Here is a 16031-nt window from a genome sequence, read left to right on the forward strand (position 1 = left end):
TCGTGAACACTCGCCTGCTCCTGACCTCTGCTAAGCCAGCAACAGCTTGAGATTCTAAGCCGCAGCAATTTTCGCACTGATTCGAGAGACCTACCTCCCTTACCCACCACTTACTACGCAATTCTCCGGGCGATGAGGCTGGACCCTTCCCGCTCCCCGCCCCCGCCCGGTGGCTTCAAGCACTCCTGCCCATGCTTCCCCGAAATATCCGCTTCTACGTTACTAGATGTCAGAAAGACCAGAGAATTTCATAGGAAAGTAGAGGGTCAAAATGGGTGAGTTTCACCTGACAAATTAATTCAAATGCGAAAGATGAGAAGAGGAAGTAAAGTTGTTCAAGTTCTAACTGTTGCCCCTGTTCTAATACCTGTGATGTTTCCACATACCCGCTTGTTTTAATTTTAATGCTGGTACATGCCCTTTTGCTAATGCAATCCTGAGATAACGGTTTTCCTTGCGGTACAACCTCTACCTCCTACCCGTATCTGCATAATCTGGCATAGATTCCTTGTGCTACTGACTGTTAAATTTGGACAGAAGAACTAGATTTCTTTCAGTTTTCTAACTGGAATCTTGAGATTTAGATCAGCATCTCTGCAAAAACCCACAAACCAAAAACCTAGTTATGATCTCTCCGTGGTGCTGAAGCAAGACTCCCCCCTCTGTGTTCGGTCATTCTCAGGCACCTCAATCGTTTGTTTTGAGGTTATCAAATTCCTTTTCAAACTTCACATGTGGATCCTAACAGCAAATGTTTTTCTCTCGCAATGATAACTTTCTACTAACTTGAGTAGGTATAAAATCGGTTCAGGTTCTTTAATGTTAATTTCACATAAGGATAGCAGACATTTGAAAAACTGCTTTTCCGTTATTTTATCGCACTAGAATTTATCCTTTTATTCTTGTATTATTATAGGCCCCAGATTCTGCTTTGTCGGAGGTGGAGAAGTGGTGGCCAGACTAGAAAATATTAGGCAGATTTCAGCGTCAAGCCTACACCTCCGTCTCTTGGCACTACATTTCCCACAAGGATGGACTACATTTCCCATGAGACTGTGGGCGCGCGCGCGGAAGACGCAAAGAGACAGCTTCCTGTCTCGCTAAAAGCTGCGTGGTCGACAACCGGAAGGTAAGGAAGGGGATTTGGGGATGAATTATTTTCTGGGTTATACAAAGAGGAACGGATAAATGGACAAAGAGCTGGACCTTTTTTTCCCCTTTTCCGTATCTTGATCTTCAAAGCATTGATGGGTGGAAGTGGGATCTTGCTTAGGACCGTGTTTTTGTATCTGGTGCTTTTTGCAGCTCCTGGCAGAAACTCACAGCAGTAGAAACTTCAATTGGATTCTTAGAGGGCCCTTGGACTTGTAGTTAAGTCGGCTGCCTCACAATTGTTTGCTCATAAAACTAAATACCGGTAGAGGTCAGGATTCCGGTAGTATGTGGGGAGGGAGGCGAGGCGACTTTTTTCAAATTAGGAGATTGCTTTTCACTGTTACTGATAAATAGTGCGTGTCTCCTGATCCTTATGGCTATTCCTCCTCCTTCCCTCTTTGGTTTAAAATAAGGTTTATCATGGAAAATGCGTTCTCCTACTCTACTAGTTACAAATATTTTGAGATTTAAATCTTTTAACTTCAAAAACTGTATTGAGGGGCGCCCGGGTGGCTCAGATGGTTAAGCGTCTGCCTTCGGCTCGGGTCATGGTCCCAGGGTCTTAGGATCGAGCCCCACATCGGGCTCCTGGCTCGGCGGGGAGCCTGCTTCTCTCTCTCCCTCTGCCTCTCTCCCTGCTCACGCTCTCCATCTCTGTGTCTCAAATGAATAAATAGAAAATTTAAAAAAATGTATTGAAACTCTAGCGATAGCTGCTTGTTTACAGTCGATGCTCAGCGCACACACCAATTCCCTCGTTGTGGTAATTTGGCAGCCCCTTTCCAAGCGTTAGGTCAGCTTAGGGTGTGCTGGAGGAAGCTCTACTGGGTCATGAGTCTTGGGCTCAAGTCCTTTTTGCCACAAATCTTAACTACCTGTTAAACCCTTTGAACTAGTTCTTTGGTTAAAAAGGGTTAAACTAGGTAATCTCTGCGTTGGTAATTGTTGGGCTTTGAGATAATCTAAAGGAGTTAAGTCTTTGGTGTAATTTGCATATAAAAATGCCATGTGGTTTTTAAGTTTTTTAAAAGCATAAAACCTTTAATCCCACTACATTTTGATTTTTCCTTGTGCTTTGTATGTGCACATGACTGTGATCGTATAGTTCACAACCTGTTTCATTTAATTTGCACTTTTTCATTAGCTTCCCATTATTTTCAATGACTGATACTCCATTGAATCATTTCACTATTGTTGGATAGTTTGCAGTTTTTACTTATTTGCAGTGAGCAGATCCTACATCTATATTTGAGTCACTGATTCTTTCTTTCCTGATAAATGTCTCACAGTGGAACCGGATGAATGATGCAGCTTGAATATTACGGAGAGGATATATTTTAGCAGAGAGTAATGGTCAAAGTAACTCATTTCTACATTGTATAGCTATTTTCCCTTGAACAAGCAAACTATTTCTGCTGTCACTCTAATGGCTTCAGATGCTAAAGCACAACCTCCAGATTTTAGATAATCCTCACTGGATTAGAAGCATCAAGAATAGATCCAGTTTAAGGTGAACAGAATTACTGTTTTGGTCTGCACCCAAATATGCCATGTTCATTTTGGTATTTGTGTCTACATCTAGTTCCAGATTTAGTAAATTCTTTTTCAGTGACAGGCATCATCTCCAAGAAAATCTCAGTGGCAAATTATAAAAAGCATGGTATTCTAGAAGTGACAACTGGAGGGCAATAAATTATTGAAGTAATTCTGAAATAAAACTTGGGTTAGAATCCTGTATGTCATGTAATACTGTTATTGTCTATTAAAAAACATTTAAATTTTCTGGATTTACTATGTTCCTTTAGTAATGGAGATATGTTACTTTTCTTTGTTCCTTTAAGATTGTGTGCATAAACAGTTGTTTGTTCCTTTCCTTTGGCTCTCAATATTTAAGTGGTGAGAGTGTGATGGGGAGTAATGATTGGAGGCAGAGTCATAACCCAGTTTTGAGATCATCTTACTTTGCGAAGTATTAGTAAGTAAAAATAAGATCAAGTTCACAAAATCCCAATTCTTTAATGAATAAGCTTAATGCCCAGCAACTTTAAAAACAGCAACTCACATTGGCCAAAGGTTAAAAACAGTAGAGAACAGAAACGGTGCTGACAAAGTGGAAAGACTATGTCCGTTTTTCTTTCTTTGGCATGACTTCTCTTGCAATTAGTGGATTTGAGAGTGGTAATTTGGAAGTGAAGTGGTATTTGATACCAATGTACACACCTAGGAAAGACCAATGATGGGTGAAGTCCTTACTGTATAATGTTCCATGGGCTTTCAAGTTAGTTGTTTCTATTTAAATAGGACAGAGATAAAGAACCAGGTTACCCCCAAACAATCCCATAAAAGACGTTAAAAAAATATTTAAGAAGGAAAAAGAGGGAAGGGAAGCTTCCTGGGCATGACACCATTTGCAAGGTCACAGCGAACACCCCAGCGAAGGGCAGATCTTTTCTTCTCAGTTGGCACCAAGTAATTGTTTGGAACATATATGTGCTGAGGCTTGGACTGGGGTTCTCGAGAAAGCATCTGCTCTCGCACACCCCAGCGTAATTCCTTTCTGTGATCTTCACCAGGTAACCTCATTGAGTCCCAGTCTCGTTTGTACTCAAAATATCGGGCTACCCGGTCTACCTTGCCCCGGTTTCTGCTCAGCTGGTCCAGCCTTGGGAGAATAAAGGACTTGGGTCGGCTGGCAACAATCAGGTCTTGTTCATAAGCCGGAGGGCCCATTCCTTCTCTTCGTAGATAGCAAATGAGCTGATCTTGAGAAATTCCTTGGTATTCATGTGGTAAATTAAATTTTTGTGAAATGTCATCTGGGGATTCCCTATCTTCGTGGAACTGTAGACTCATGAGCCTTTGTCTTAAGTCCCAGAGATCCGTATCATTCTCTGTACCAGACTCTGATTCACTGATAATCGACTCATCGGTCACTAATACTTCCCCATCTGGCTTCTTTCGCAACACCTTTCTCTTCATCACTGGCTTTCGGAGTCTTTGGGAGGCCTCGGAGAATGTTTCTGAAGCTGCATTACTTTCTATATGTGGGTACTGCAGTTGCACAGGAAGAGTAGGTCGCTTTCCTGCGGTTACTGAAGCTTTACTGTAGGGATCATACTGGATAGGCTGGGCATCTCTCCTGACATCTCCCTCACCCTGCCCTGCACAGATATTAGTAAAAGCTGTAGCGGCTGCCAACATTCGTTCTTCTGGATCTACATTGGCCCATTTTTGTACATTGGGTCCCATGAGTTCCTCCATTGCTTCCCCTCCACTGTAGGACCTTCTGCAAGAAAAAATACTGATCAGATTTCTGGTAATTCCCAGTTCTTAAATTATTAATTCCCTATTTTATTGTAGTCAGATGAAGAAAGAATGGCTAAGGCAATCATAAACTAATAGTTATAAAATATAGATTATAGTACAGGGTCATATGGTAGCAGTTTGGAGGAGCATTAACTCAGCTCCAGAGAAACCATCATCTGCTTTCATTTCCACTCTCTTCTTATTTGCTCCCACTTTCTAATGCCTGGCAGTTCCTGCTACCTTTAGTGGCTCCAAGGACAGGACAGGTGAGTTCTGGCATTATAGAAGCTTGTGACTTGGGGCACCTGGGTGGCTCAACTGGTTAAGTGTTTGACTCCTGGGTTTTGGCTCAGGTCATGACCTCATGGGTCTTGAGATCAGGCCCTGCGTCTGCAAGGAGTCAGCTTGAGATTCTCTATCTCCGTAACCACCTCCCTCCTCACGCTCTTCTTTCTCTCTCTCAATAAAATCTTAAAGAAAACAAAAAACAAAACTTGCGACTACATGATATGGGGCATAATGCTTAATAGACATTATACAGCTTACACTTAGGGGGACACTTTATATATCCAGCACTGTTCTATGTGCTTAACATTTATTAATTCATGTAATCCTCACCGGTGAGGAACTGGTGCTCTTATTATCTACTTTCAAAAGATGAGTAACATGGGGCATAAAGAGGTTAAACAGCACAAGGTTACACAGCTAGTAAGAGGTGGAGTTGGAAGTCTAACTCAGGCAGTCTGGCTTCAGAGTCCTTTTGACTATGAGTGACATAATCCAAAACCATCACAAAAGCAGTGATATACATATAAACACTCCTATGCTTAAGAAATTTTTTGTTAAAGATTTTATTTATTTGAGAGATAGCACCCACGCATGCACTCACAAGTGGAAGGGAGGAGGGAGAGGGACAAGCAGACTCTGCGCTGAGCATGGAGCTCAACATGGGGCTTGATCTTACAACCCATGACATCATGACCTGAGCCAAAATCAAGAGTAGGATGCTTAACCAACTGAGCCACCCAGTTGCCCCTCTATGTTTAAGTGATTTTAATACATCTTCAGTTGCCAGGCTAAATCTGTTCATCCCGGTACCCTGTCACTGAATTAAATTTTAGAACCCAAATCAACCAAATACCGGTGCTCGTTTCCTTACTGGATCTAGGATAGATAACTACTGCCCACTGTTTCCTATATCCCTACAATTTTTCTTTTTTGCTGTTGTTGTTTTTAAAGGATTTTTATACCCTGTAATTTTTCTTTTTAAACTGAAAAACTAGTACATGCACATGGTAATTTTTTAAAAATAAAATATAGTTGACATACAATGTTACATTAGTTTCAGGTGTACATCTGACAAGGTTATGCTAAGCTCACAAGTATAGCTGCAATCTGTCACCAAAAAACGCTATTATTACAATACCACAGACTTTATTTCCCTGTGCTGTCCTGCACATGTAATTTAAGTAAGGATCTCCCTTCCCCTTACCAAGTCTCACTCTCAAAGGCAGTTTCTTATGCTTTCTCTAGTAAAAATCTTTCCATATTCACATGTACATTTTTAAGATTTTGTTTATTTATTCGACAGAGACACAGCGAGAGAGGGAACACAAGCAGGGAGAGAGGGAGAAGCAGGCTTCCCGCGGAGCAGGGAGCCCAATGTGGGGCTCGATCCCAGGACTCTGGGATCATGACCTGAGCCGAAGGCAGACGCTTAACAACTGAGCCACCCAGGCACCCCTCACATGTACATTTTTACACCATAAAGGAGCATATTATACAACTCTTCTGAACCTTAAAGACAGTCTTGGTGATCCAGCTCTATCAGGACATGTAGACTTCCTTCATTTTGTTTAAAGTTGCACAGAATTCTGACGTATGGATATACCATCATTTATTCATTCAGTCCCTGATTTAATTTAGGTTACAGTTTGTTAAAACGAATGTTACAATGAGTATTTCTTAAGTTTTTTCATACTTGTGCAAGTGTATGTGTAAAATTTCTAGAAATGGAGTAGGTGGGTCAAAAGATGTGTGTGCTCAATTTGCTGGCTGTTGTCAAATGCCCTCTGAAGAAGCTGTACTGATGGCATCTTCCAGAGCCTGTTTTTTCTTCATTCCCTCTCCAAAGTGGTGCACTATCGAACCTTCTCTGCAGTCAGTTTGGTAAAAAATAGTTCTCATATGAATGGCATTTAAATTGAGTACACCTGAACAACTTTTCATACATTTTTATAAGCTTTTTTTCCCCCTTTTTGTATGAAATGCTTTTCCTTTCCCATTCACCTCTCAGGTTGTTGGACTTTTGGATCCTTAAATTAAAACTAATGTATATATTCATAAAATACTTCTTAATTAAGCAAATTAGCCCTTTGCCATAATTATTTTTCTTCCAAGTTTGTTGTTTACCTTCTGATTTTATTTTTTGCTGGTACAACTTTCAATTTCAGGTAGTCACAATTTTGGTTTTCTACAGTTTCTGCGATTCTACAGTTCTTACTTAGAAATCCCCTTCCCATTCCAAGACTATAAAAAAGGTTTTCTTCTAGTACTTTTATAGTTTCATTTTTTTGTATTTAAACTTTTAATCTATCATAGATATAAGAAACTCTCAAAGGCTAAAAACTAAATGAGCTACCAAGAATTAGATAACATGGCCTTAGAAGAGATTTGGAGATAATCCATAACTAAAGTGACTGTCAGTCATAGATTGTCTAGCACTGTCCCAATTTTAAGGATGTAGTACATTCGTACTACAGGAATTTCAACATCTTAATTACATTTTCCTGACTGACTCTTCTAACTGCTGGAGGTACAGAACATAAATTTGACTTAAAAAAAGGATCATGATGCTTAATTACCTTTTTTCTGCCATCAAAACTGCTTATAATGGGAAAATCTCGACTTCAGGCTCTATATCCAATATGAAGTACAATCATTGATAAGTTTCATCAATCAGGCTAGTCTCCACTGTAGCACCTTTAAGACAGAGCTGAGTGTTACATGTTCGAACATACAAGCCACTAATTTTATCTGCAATATTGGAAAATTAGAAAAAAAATAGACACATATATTCTATACGAACAGATTTTATGATTAAAAAGATTGGACAAGTGTAATGAAAAGTCAAAAGGAAATGTTTTAATGAAGAAATATCAGTAACATCAGTCCTTAAATAATCTCAGCTAATGAAAAAGAGAGAAATGGGATCTACATTTTCCCTGATTAAACTTTAACGATGCTAGCTCTTTCTTATTCCCCCCTCCTCTTCCCCTGTGAACTGGCCAGACAGGATGGAAAAGAAGAGTATCTGTGGATGATCAACCCATAACAATTAGGCTAATGCTTGTCTCCCTGGACAGAAGCAAAATATATCCTTTAGGCATTAAATTAAATCTTAGGTATTATTTGCACATAATGGAATGATACTGACATCACCAAAGTAATCCACATTGAAACTTTTATCCTTTTACTCTCTTTTCAGGTCGAGTGGACCTATATGATTCCTTTATTCCTGGGGTTGGTTGTCTTATCATGGCTGAAAATGACATAGATAGAATCCAGACTGAGAAACTCCTAAAAAGAGTACAAGAACTGGAGCAGGAGGTACAAAGACTTAAAAAAGAACAGGCCAACAACAAAAACTCGCACGTTAGAGAAAATTCTTTAGGAGCTGGAAAAGCTAAGCGTGCATTTGATTTCAGTGCTCATGGTCGAAGACATGTAGCCCTAAAGATAGCCTATCTGGGCTGGGGATACCAGGGCTTTGCCAGTCAGGAAAACACAAACAATACAATTGAAGAGAAACTGTTTGAGGCTCTAACCAAGACTCGACTAGTAGAAAGCAGACAGACATCCAACTATCACCGGTGTGGGCGAACAGACAAAGGAGTTAGTGCCTTTGGACAGGTAAGGGCCACTATACTCTTTCTCAAAGTAAGCAATACCAACATCTTCTAGGTGTACATATTAAGGGTTCAGATTGTGTCTCCAACACAAACATCTCTCTTTAATTCTACAGGTGATTTCTCTTGACCTTCGTTCTCACTTTCTGAAGGGCAGGACTTCAGAGGATTTTAATGTAAAAGATGAAATCAACGATGCTGCTAAAGAGATTCGCTATACCCACATTCTCAATCGGGTACTCCCCCCAGACATCCGTGTACTGGCCTGGGCCCCTGTGGAACCCAGCTTCAGTGCTAGATTCAGCTGTCTGGAGCGGACTTACCGCTATTTTTTCCCTCGTGCTGATTTAGACATTGTAACCATGAACTATGCAGCTCAGAAGTATGTTGGCACACATGATTTTAGGAACTTATGTAAAATGGATGTAGCCAATGGAGTCATTAATTTTCAGAGGACTATTCTGTCTGCTCAAGTACAGCTGGTGGGCCAGAGCCTGGATAATGAGAGATGGCAAGAACCTTTCCAGTTATGTCAGTTTGAAGTGATTGGGCAGGCATTCCTTTATCATCAAGTCCGCTGTATGATGGCTATCCTTTTTCTGATTGGCCAAGGAATGGAGAAGCCAGAGATTATTGATGAGCTGCTGAACATAGAGAAAAACCCACAGAAACCTCAGTACAGGTAAGTTAAAAACGAAACAAACAAAAAAACAAGTGTTGCCTTTAGAATATTTTTAAATATATTAAATATTTTAAATGATTGAAGGTTAACATATCTTCCTCTCCCAACAGTTGTCTGATTAACTAGGTCACTTATTTTGTCTTCATGAAGAATTTAATCTATCTTGTAGAATGTTATGAACACACAGGAAGGCTATCTTTTTATTCTCTTGTTCTGTCCCATTAGTAAGAAATAGGTGTTTGGACCAGGCCCCTTAAATAAAATAACCTTCATTTCTAAATTTTTTTTCCCCTGAATTTATGTTGAGAGGTATTATTGTTAGGTTCTGTTAGGTGAAGTTTAAAAGTGAGTAAACTATTCATATTAAATCTTCCTTGTTTTATATTATTGGGTAGTGATACTATTGTACTTTTGAATTTTTCCTAATTTTCAGTGTCTAAAATGGTAGGAAAGATGGGAAGAATAGTCAGACTTTTATTTTGAGAGGAGGCTGAGGTCAGATAAACCAACAATTCATTCCTAAGCAATGAGATCTACTTTTTACTTCATACCATACAAAATTAACAAGTTTGGAAAAATATAAAAAATAATTTTATAGCATTATGGTTGAGACAAGTCAGCTCACTTCCAGGTGACCTGTTACCACTGAAATTTACCCTACTATAGATCAAGCCTAACTGGTTGATCCATGGTTTGATTTTTTTTTCTTTTAATTATAAAGCTGTTCAAGGTTAGGGATCATCTTTTTATTTCCTTAATCTGTTATCAATACTGACAAAGTTTTTCCCCTCCTTTTAACCCAATTACCTACCCTCCCCCCATCTTAGAATACAAGGTTGTTGGATGGCTGCTGTGTATTTTCATACTGTTTCTTGTCTCTTTTTCTCTCTAGTATGGCCGTAGAATTTCCTCTAGTCTTGTATGATTGTAAGTTTGAAAATATTAAGTGGATTTATGACCGGGAGGTTCAGGAGTTCAATGTTACCCATCTACAACAACTATGGGCTAATCATGCTGTTAAAACACACATGTTGTATAGCATGCTACAAGGACTGGACTCCATTGCAGTACCCTGTGGGACAGGTATGACAGGAAAATCCTAGGATACAGTTATTTACTAGAACCAAAGTTATGTGGGGCATGGGGAGAGGTAGATTTATATAAAGTTTGGAGGTGATTCTATTGTGGTAAAGCATCCGTGTAATATCTGATTGTATATATTATAGGACCAAAGATGGATGGAGTGATAGAATGGAGAAATGTTAAGCCCTCTGTCATAAAGCAGACCAGTGCCTTTGTAGAAGGAGTGAAAATGCGCACATATAAACCCCTAATGGATCGTCCCAAATGCCAAGGATTAGAAACCCGGATCCAGCATTTTGCACGTAGGGGACGCATTGAGCACCCACACTTATTCCATGAGGAAGAAACAAAAGCCAAAAGGGACTGTAATGATACAATGGAGGAAGAAAATACTCTTTTGGAGAAACCAACAAAGAGAGTCTGTGTTGATACAGAAATTAAAAGCATCAGTTAACCATAACAGGATCTAGGAGGCAACAACTAGCTAGTAGTAGATGAATAGAAAAGAAATACAAGATAATATGTACTTCAAGAAGTCCTAAAATTCAGATGATCAGTTCTTTGAAAAAAAAAAAAAAAAAACACCCCCTCCCAAACCCAAAGACCATTAAGCCCTATAAAGGAAGTTCTAGCTTGAATAAGAGTTCAAACATTCTCATTCTTTCCCCAGAAGGATTAAGAGATAGAAGAAGCAAAAAGCAACTGTGAAATGGAGAGGAGTTTACATACACATGGAAACCTGTGCCTTGTGTTCAAATTCATTAAAGCCTGCTTCTGCAAGTGTCTAATCTGTTATGCTGTCTTTTTAAAAAGCAAATGAAATATTCATTACTCATCTGAATTCTCCAAAGAGCTTTGCCTGAGTGTCTTATTTTTTAAGAGAAATTAAAAATAAGAAATTTAGTCAGTTAAATATTTCATACATTAGTTTACGAAAGGCACACTACCTGAAAGTGACCTAACTGAATAAAAGCACAGCATCTCTTACAAAGCTTATCAGTCTAGTGCTGTGAGCCACAAATGGTCTTGGTTACAGTCTTTTTTTTTTTTTTAATTTTTATATAGATTTTATTTATTTGAGAGAGAGAGCACAAGCAGCTGGAAGGGGGGGAGGGGGAAGCAGACTCCCCTTGAGCAGGGAGCCCGATTTGGGAACTCGGATCCTAGGACCCTGGATCATGACCTGAGCTGTAGGCAGATGCTTAACTGACTGAGCCACCCAGGTGCCCCCATCTTTTTCTTCTTCACAACATTTTTACATATATTAAAAAAACATTCTTAGCTTAGTTCAGGGGCCATATAAAAATAGGCCATGGAGTTTACCACCCCCTGATGTAGTGGTTTAGGAGAATTCTTATAAAGAGATTTCCAAGCTAAATCTTGCAGAACAAGTAGGAGCCCATTAAAGTGGGGATAAAGAAGCAGAACTTTAAGTGTGTCCGAGGCAGAAGATGCAGTTTGTATAAAGCTTGAGAGATTTACCTGCAGGTAATTGTAAATACAGGAGTACAGCTTGACACCGACAAGAGCATAGTTTAGAAAAGGAACCAAGGATCATGTTTGTAGAGTCGTGTAGGCCTTCCTAAAAAAGCTTACATTTTATCTTGAGAGGCCACTGAAAAAAAAAAAAAACAAGCCGGGACTGTGTAGCAAAAATATTGCTCTGGGTATGGTGTGGATTGGAAGAGGGCAAGACAGTGGGACCAGTTAGGAGGCTGTTAGAGTAATCAAAGAATTAGATGATAATGGCCTAGACTAGATTTGTAGTAAGGGGGATGGAAAGAAGTAGATGAATTTGAAATTAAGAAAGGAGAAGCAACAGGGTTTTATGGTTGAGTGAACGAGAGGTTCAAAAGTAGGGAGGCTTTCAGGATAACACCTAGGTTTCAGACTTAAGCACATCTGAGACCCAAGGGTCAGGAAAATAAGGTGGGGCTTTATTCTCAAAGATGAGAAGTAATCCTCAAAATATTATTAACCCCAATATTTACTCAAAAGAGTTCAAAGTTCTTTTAAAATGGTACATTAGCTCTTATAGCCATTAAAATAATAAACATCAAATGAACTCAGACGTTCTGCCTCAATAACAATTTTCATCACTGCAGAGTGTAATACTTCTGTACATTTATGAAATATTTATACTGTATGTTCGAGATTCAAAGTTTTACTTACCCATCAACAAACAGTTTGTTCCTACTTAGGTTCAAAACCATAGGGATACAAATATGGTTTATATCCTCAAGCTGCTGGCTAAGACAACATACGAGATAATTACAAACAATATTAACATATAGAGTAAACTGAGACTGTGTAAGTGCCACAGAAGCTTAGTAGTGGGTGGGCCACGGAAACAAGACTTAACTGAAAAAGTTCCAGGTTTAGGATGTAAAATAGTGTAAGTTAAAGTCAAGTGACCTTGTAGTACTAAAGAAGACACACAATAGCTTTTACATTCTAGCAGAGTAGGAACTGGAAAAGATCCTCATTTTAGAGATGGAAAAATTGTGGTACAAAATAACTTAAGGTTTATTCTTACTAGCCAATTGCACAATCCAGGTCATCTGGATTTTGAATCAGGTCATTGGTTTTTGGAACCTGATTTGCCAACATTTCATAATGCCTTGAATGTTCTTAAAGTATTGCTTTCTCCTTTATTTTGATGTAAGGACAAACCAAAACACTTCATTTTTTTCAACTTCCTACCTTATTTCAGTGTACCTCCACTGCCATTAGTTTTTGAGTTAAAGAAAAACCTGGAACGAGAACAGCGTTTATGAAATCCCCATTTATTTATTTATTTATTTATTAAGATTTTATTTATTTATTTGACAGAGAGAGAGCACAATAGGGGGAGTGGGAGAGGGAGAAGCAGGCTTCCCTCTGAGCAGGGAGCCCGATGATGCGGGGCTCGATCCCAGAACTCTGGGATCATGACCTGAGCTGAAGGCAGACGCTTAACGACTGAGCCACCCAGGCGCCCCTGAAATCACTATTTTAAAAACATCAACTGTAAGGGCGCCTGGGTGGCTCAGCCGGTTGGGCGACTGCCTTCAGCTCCTGTCATGATCCCGGGGTCCTGGGATCGAGCTCCACGTTGGGCAGCCTGCTTCTCCCTCTCCCTCTGCCTGCCACTCCCCTTGCTTGTGCTCTCTGTCAAATGAATAAAATCTTAAAAAAAAAAATTAAAAATAAAAAACATCAACTCTAAAGAAATGATACATGGGACAAAAAACACTAACTAAAAAGCCATGCTTCGGAGATTCTATAGAAGCAAAGGAGTTATATCAAGGTCTTATATCTTAAGTAAAATCCTTTCAAGGTTAACAAGACTATACTATCAAATCTAGTAGAATAAGTATTTAGTGATAATATTTTTTGATAACATGTTACTATAGATAAACTCAGGACAATCGTCATAGATGAAGCAATGATGAATCCCAAAATGTAACTTTGCAAAAGTACCTAAGTTATCTGAGGGAAGATTTGTTATAAATTTCAGCTTCTGACTCAAGGTAGGGACTAATAACTGTTAGAAATAGGCCTTAGATCTTCCTTTCTTCTCTGGGAAAATGGAATTATTCCAATAGGTGGTGAGGTTTAAATGAGATTATACATGTTATATATACATATATAACATGTAATATATATGTAACCTACATATATATAAATAAAATGGTGCTTTGTGAGAAGTATTACACCATTTATTTCAATGTTCATGTAATACAAAACTACCTATTAAAAAGATAATAAAGCAGGGATAGAAATGGAATAGGACTCTGGGCTAGGAGAATCTCCAACACTAAAGCCCAAAGAGATTTTTTTATGGCATATGTCCTATACTGTAGAGTGATTAACCTGTTATCTTCTTTGCATTTAAATTATGGCACACTCCCATTCTTTTTCTTAAATGTATGAACATGGGCATTTATAAATAACAAAATACAAACTTTACTAAGGCCCACAGGTAACTGTTCATTCTTTCTTTTTCTATAAAGACCTGATAATCCTTTCCCTTAGGGGGAAACTTTCACATAGAAGCTAGAGCAGCTTATATTTTGCAGATTCTGATAATATTGACCAAAATACCCAACAGTACCTTCTCTTCAACAATCTGGGGCAAGTCAGTGTCCCAGGCTTAGTAGTTGCAAGTGAAAGGGTTTCAAGGGTGGAAGGGGAGGATTTTAAACTGGGATAGTAGTTGGATTCTAACCATTACAGGGCGGCTACTGCAGAGTTACAACAAATTCCTCTACTCTGGGGAGGTAAGCACGCAGCTTAAAGAACCACAACATTAGAACAAAACAAAACAAACACTGACAAAAGACAACCATAATCCAAAGAAACAACCAACTGGGGGGAACACTTGTAACAGATTAAAAATGACAAATTCAAATTCCTCTTAGAAAGCTATTAAAAGGTACACACACCAGAATAAAGACAGATCATTTACAGATTATTTAAGAAATAATGACTAATAGACATAGAAAAGGATGTTTAATCTCATTAATAACACAAACACATTAAGATACCCTTTTAGATTGGTAAGATTTTTCAATATCCAGTGCCAGTTAGAGGGTGGAGAAAAAAGCACCCTTACACTGTATGCCTGGGTGGGTGGAGGATATCAATTTTTCTAGAGGGCAGCTTAGCATCATGAATCACAATTTAAACTGCACCACAATTTCTAAGCCATAATCCACTTCCAAGAATTACCCCAAGGAGATAAACTGAACAAGAATGCAAATATGTATACATACACGTAACAACCATCATGCTATTTTATGATGAAGAAACTGGAAAAACAGGTGTCCATCATTAGGGCATTGGTTAAATAATATACTGTACAGTACAGCAACTGCAAGAAATACCATACATCTATTAAGAATGGTAAAGCATATCTGTATTTGACAGACACGTGTTCCGAAAATTCTAAGGCATAATGGGCTTTTAAGATGAATATGCTTTATTATATTCAAAATAGACAATTATATAAAAATATTTTATGAGCATAATCATGTAAATATATATTCGTAACGAATATATCTGAAGGAAACCCAAATATGAAGTTTTCTTTTTTTACGGTTATCTGAGGCCGATGGAATATATCTAGTATTTTCTTCCCTTCCCTTTTTTTCTTTATACGTTCGTACTTCTTGGATTTATTTCTAAAAACAATGGGGTTGTATAACTTTATAGTCAGAAAAAAGGTGTATTTTCATCTGGGGTAGGACTATATAGAGTTCTTAGATTTTCCACGCTATCCTAACTCATTAGGGAGAGAGGTGCACGCACGGTTACACCCAGAAGTTCACAAAGGGCGTAACCAGGGGTTGGGAAGACTCTGGTCCCCGCACGACAACAAAGACAATCGTGTGCCCACCTGGCCCCGGGCGTGGTTGTCGCCTCGGATGCTCGCGGCCTCCCGGGAACCCGGCTCCCTCGGCGGCACCGCCCCCGCCACCCTCTGGGCCAGGGACGTGCCCACCGCTGCAGCCACCAGGCAGGCAGTGGACGCCGGACGCGCCGCGGGCGCCCACAGTGACCTCTAGGGACGCAGGCACTCCAAGGGCACAGCACGACAGAGCTTACACGTGCCTTGGGGAGCAGTAAACCTGGGTTCAGCAGGATCTCAGGCGTTTCAGCCGCGCCGGGCGGGGGGAACTCCCATTCCGCCCTGTTCAAAACCCGACCTCTCCACAGCAGCGGGCAGCCGGCCCTCCTGGGCCCGTGCGCCCCCTATTCCAGCCCCTGTCCGCTTACCCGCCCCGCCGAGGTCCGCTCGCTGCACCAAGTCCAGCCGCCCGGCTAGCGCAGCTACGCACGGTTCCGTTAGCGTCCGGTAGCTCGCGCAGGCGCACAGCTCGCCCACGCGCCGAGGCCGCAGTTAACCGCCCGGC

General features: G+C 39.8%; 2 protein-coding genes across 6 annotated transcripts; one reads left to right on the forward strand and one right to left on the reverse strand.

Moving 5' to 3' along the window:
- Positions 1 to 1087: 1087 nt before the first annotated feature.
- On the forward strand, positions 1088 to 10922 carry PUS3 (pseudouridine synthase 3). The gene is made up of 5 exons (XM_028125972.2): positions 1088 to 1129; positions 7949 to 8373; positions 8486 to 9051; positions 9944 to 10134; positions 10278 to 10922. Exons 2-5 carry the CDS (start codon positions 7999 to 8001, stop codon positions 10586 to 10588), a joined length of 1443 nt encoding a protein of 480 aa, XP_027981773.1. The 5' UTR covers positions 1088 to 1129; positions 7949 to 7998; the 3' UTR covers positions 10589 to 10922.
- On the reverse strand, positions 3147 to 15978 carry HYLS1 (HYLS1 centriolar and ciliogenesis associated). Of its 5 annotated transcripts, XM_028125975.2 has the most exons (4): positions 15895 to 15978; positions 12838 to 12887; positions 7326 to 7443; positions 3147 to 4441 (listed from the first exon to the last, which is right to left on the reverse strand). In XM_028125975.2, exons 3-4 carry the CDS (start codon positions 7337 to 7339, stop codon positions 3517 to 3519), a joined length of 939 nt encoding a protein of 312 aa, XP_027981776.1. In that variant the 5' UTR covers positions 7340 to 7443; positions 12838 to 12887; positions 15895 to 15978; the 3' UTR covers positions 3147 to 3516. The 5 variants fall into 5 exon arrangements, with proteins under 5 accessions (XP_027981776.1, XP_027981778.1, XP_027981775.1 ...); XM_028125977.2 differs by lacking the exon at positions 12838 to 12887 and having other exon boundaries at positions 3147 to 4438; XM_028125974.2 differs by lacking the exon at positions 12838 to 12887.
- Positions 15979 to 16031: the final 53 nt, after the last annotated feature.

The sequence above is a fragment of the Eumetopias jubatus genome, unplaced genomic scaffold (genome assembly GCF_037043125.1).
Source record: "Eumetopias jubatus isolate StellerSeaLion01/CBP00866 unplaced genomic scaffold, mEumJub1_p1.0 scaffold_13, whole genome shotgun sequence".
Taxonomy (NCBI): Eukaryota; Metazoa; Chordata; class Mammalia; order Carnivora; family Otariidae; genus Eumetopias; species Eumetopias jubatus.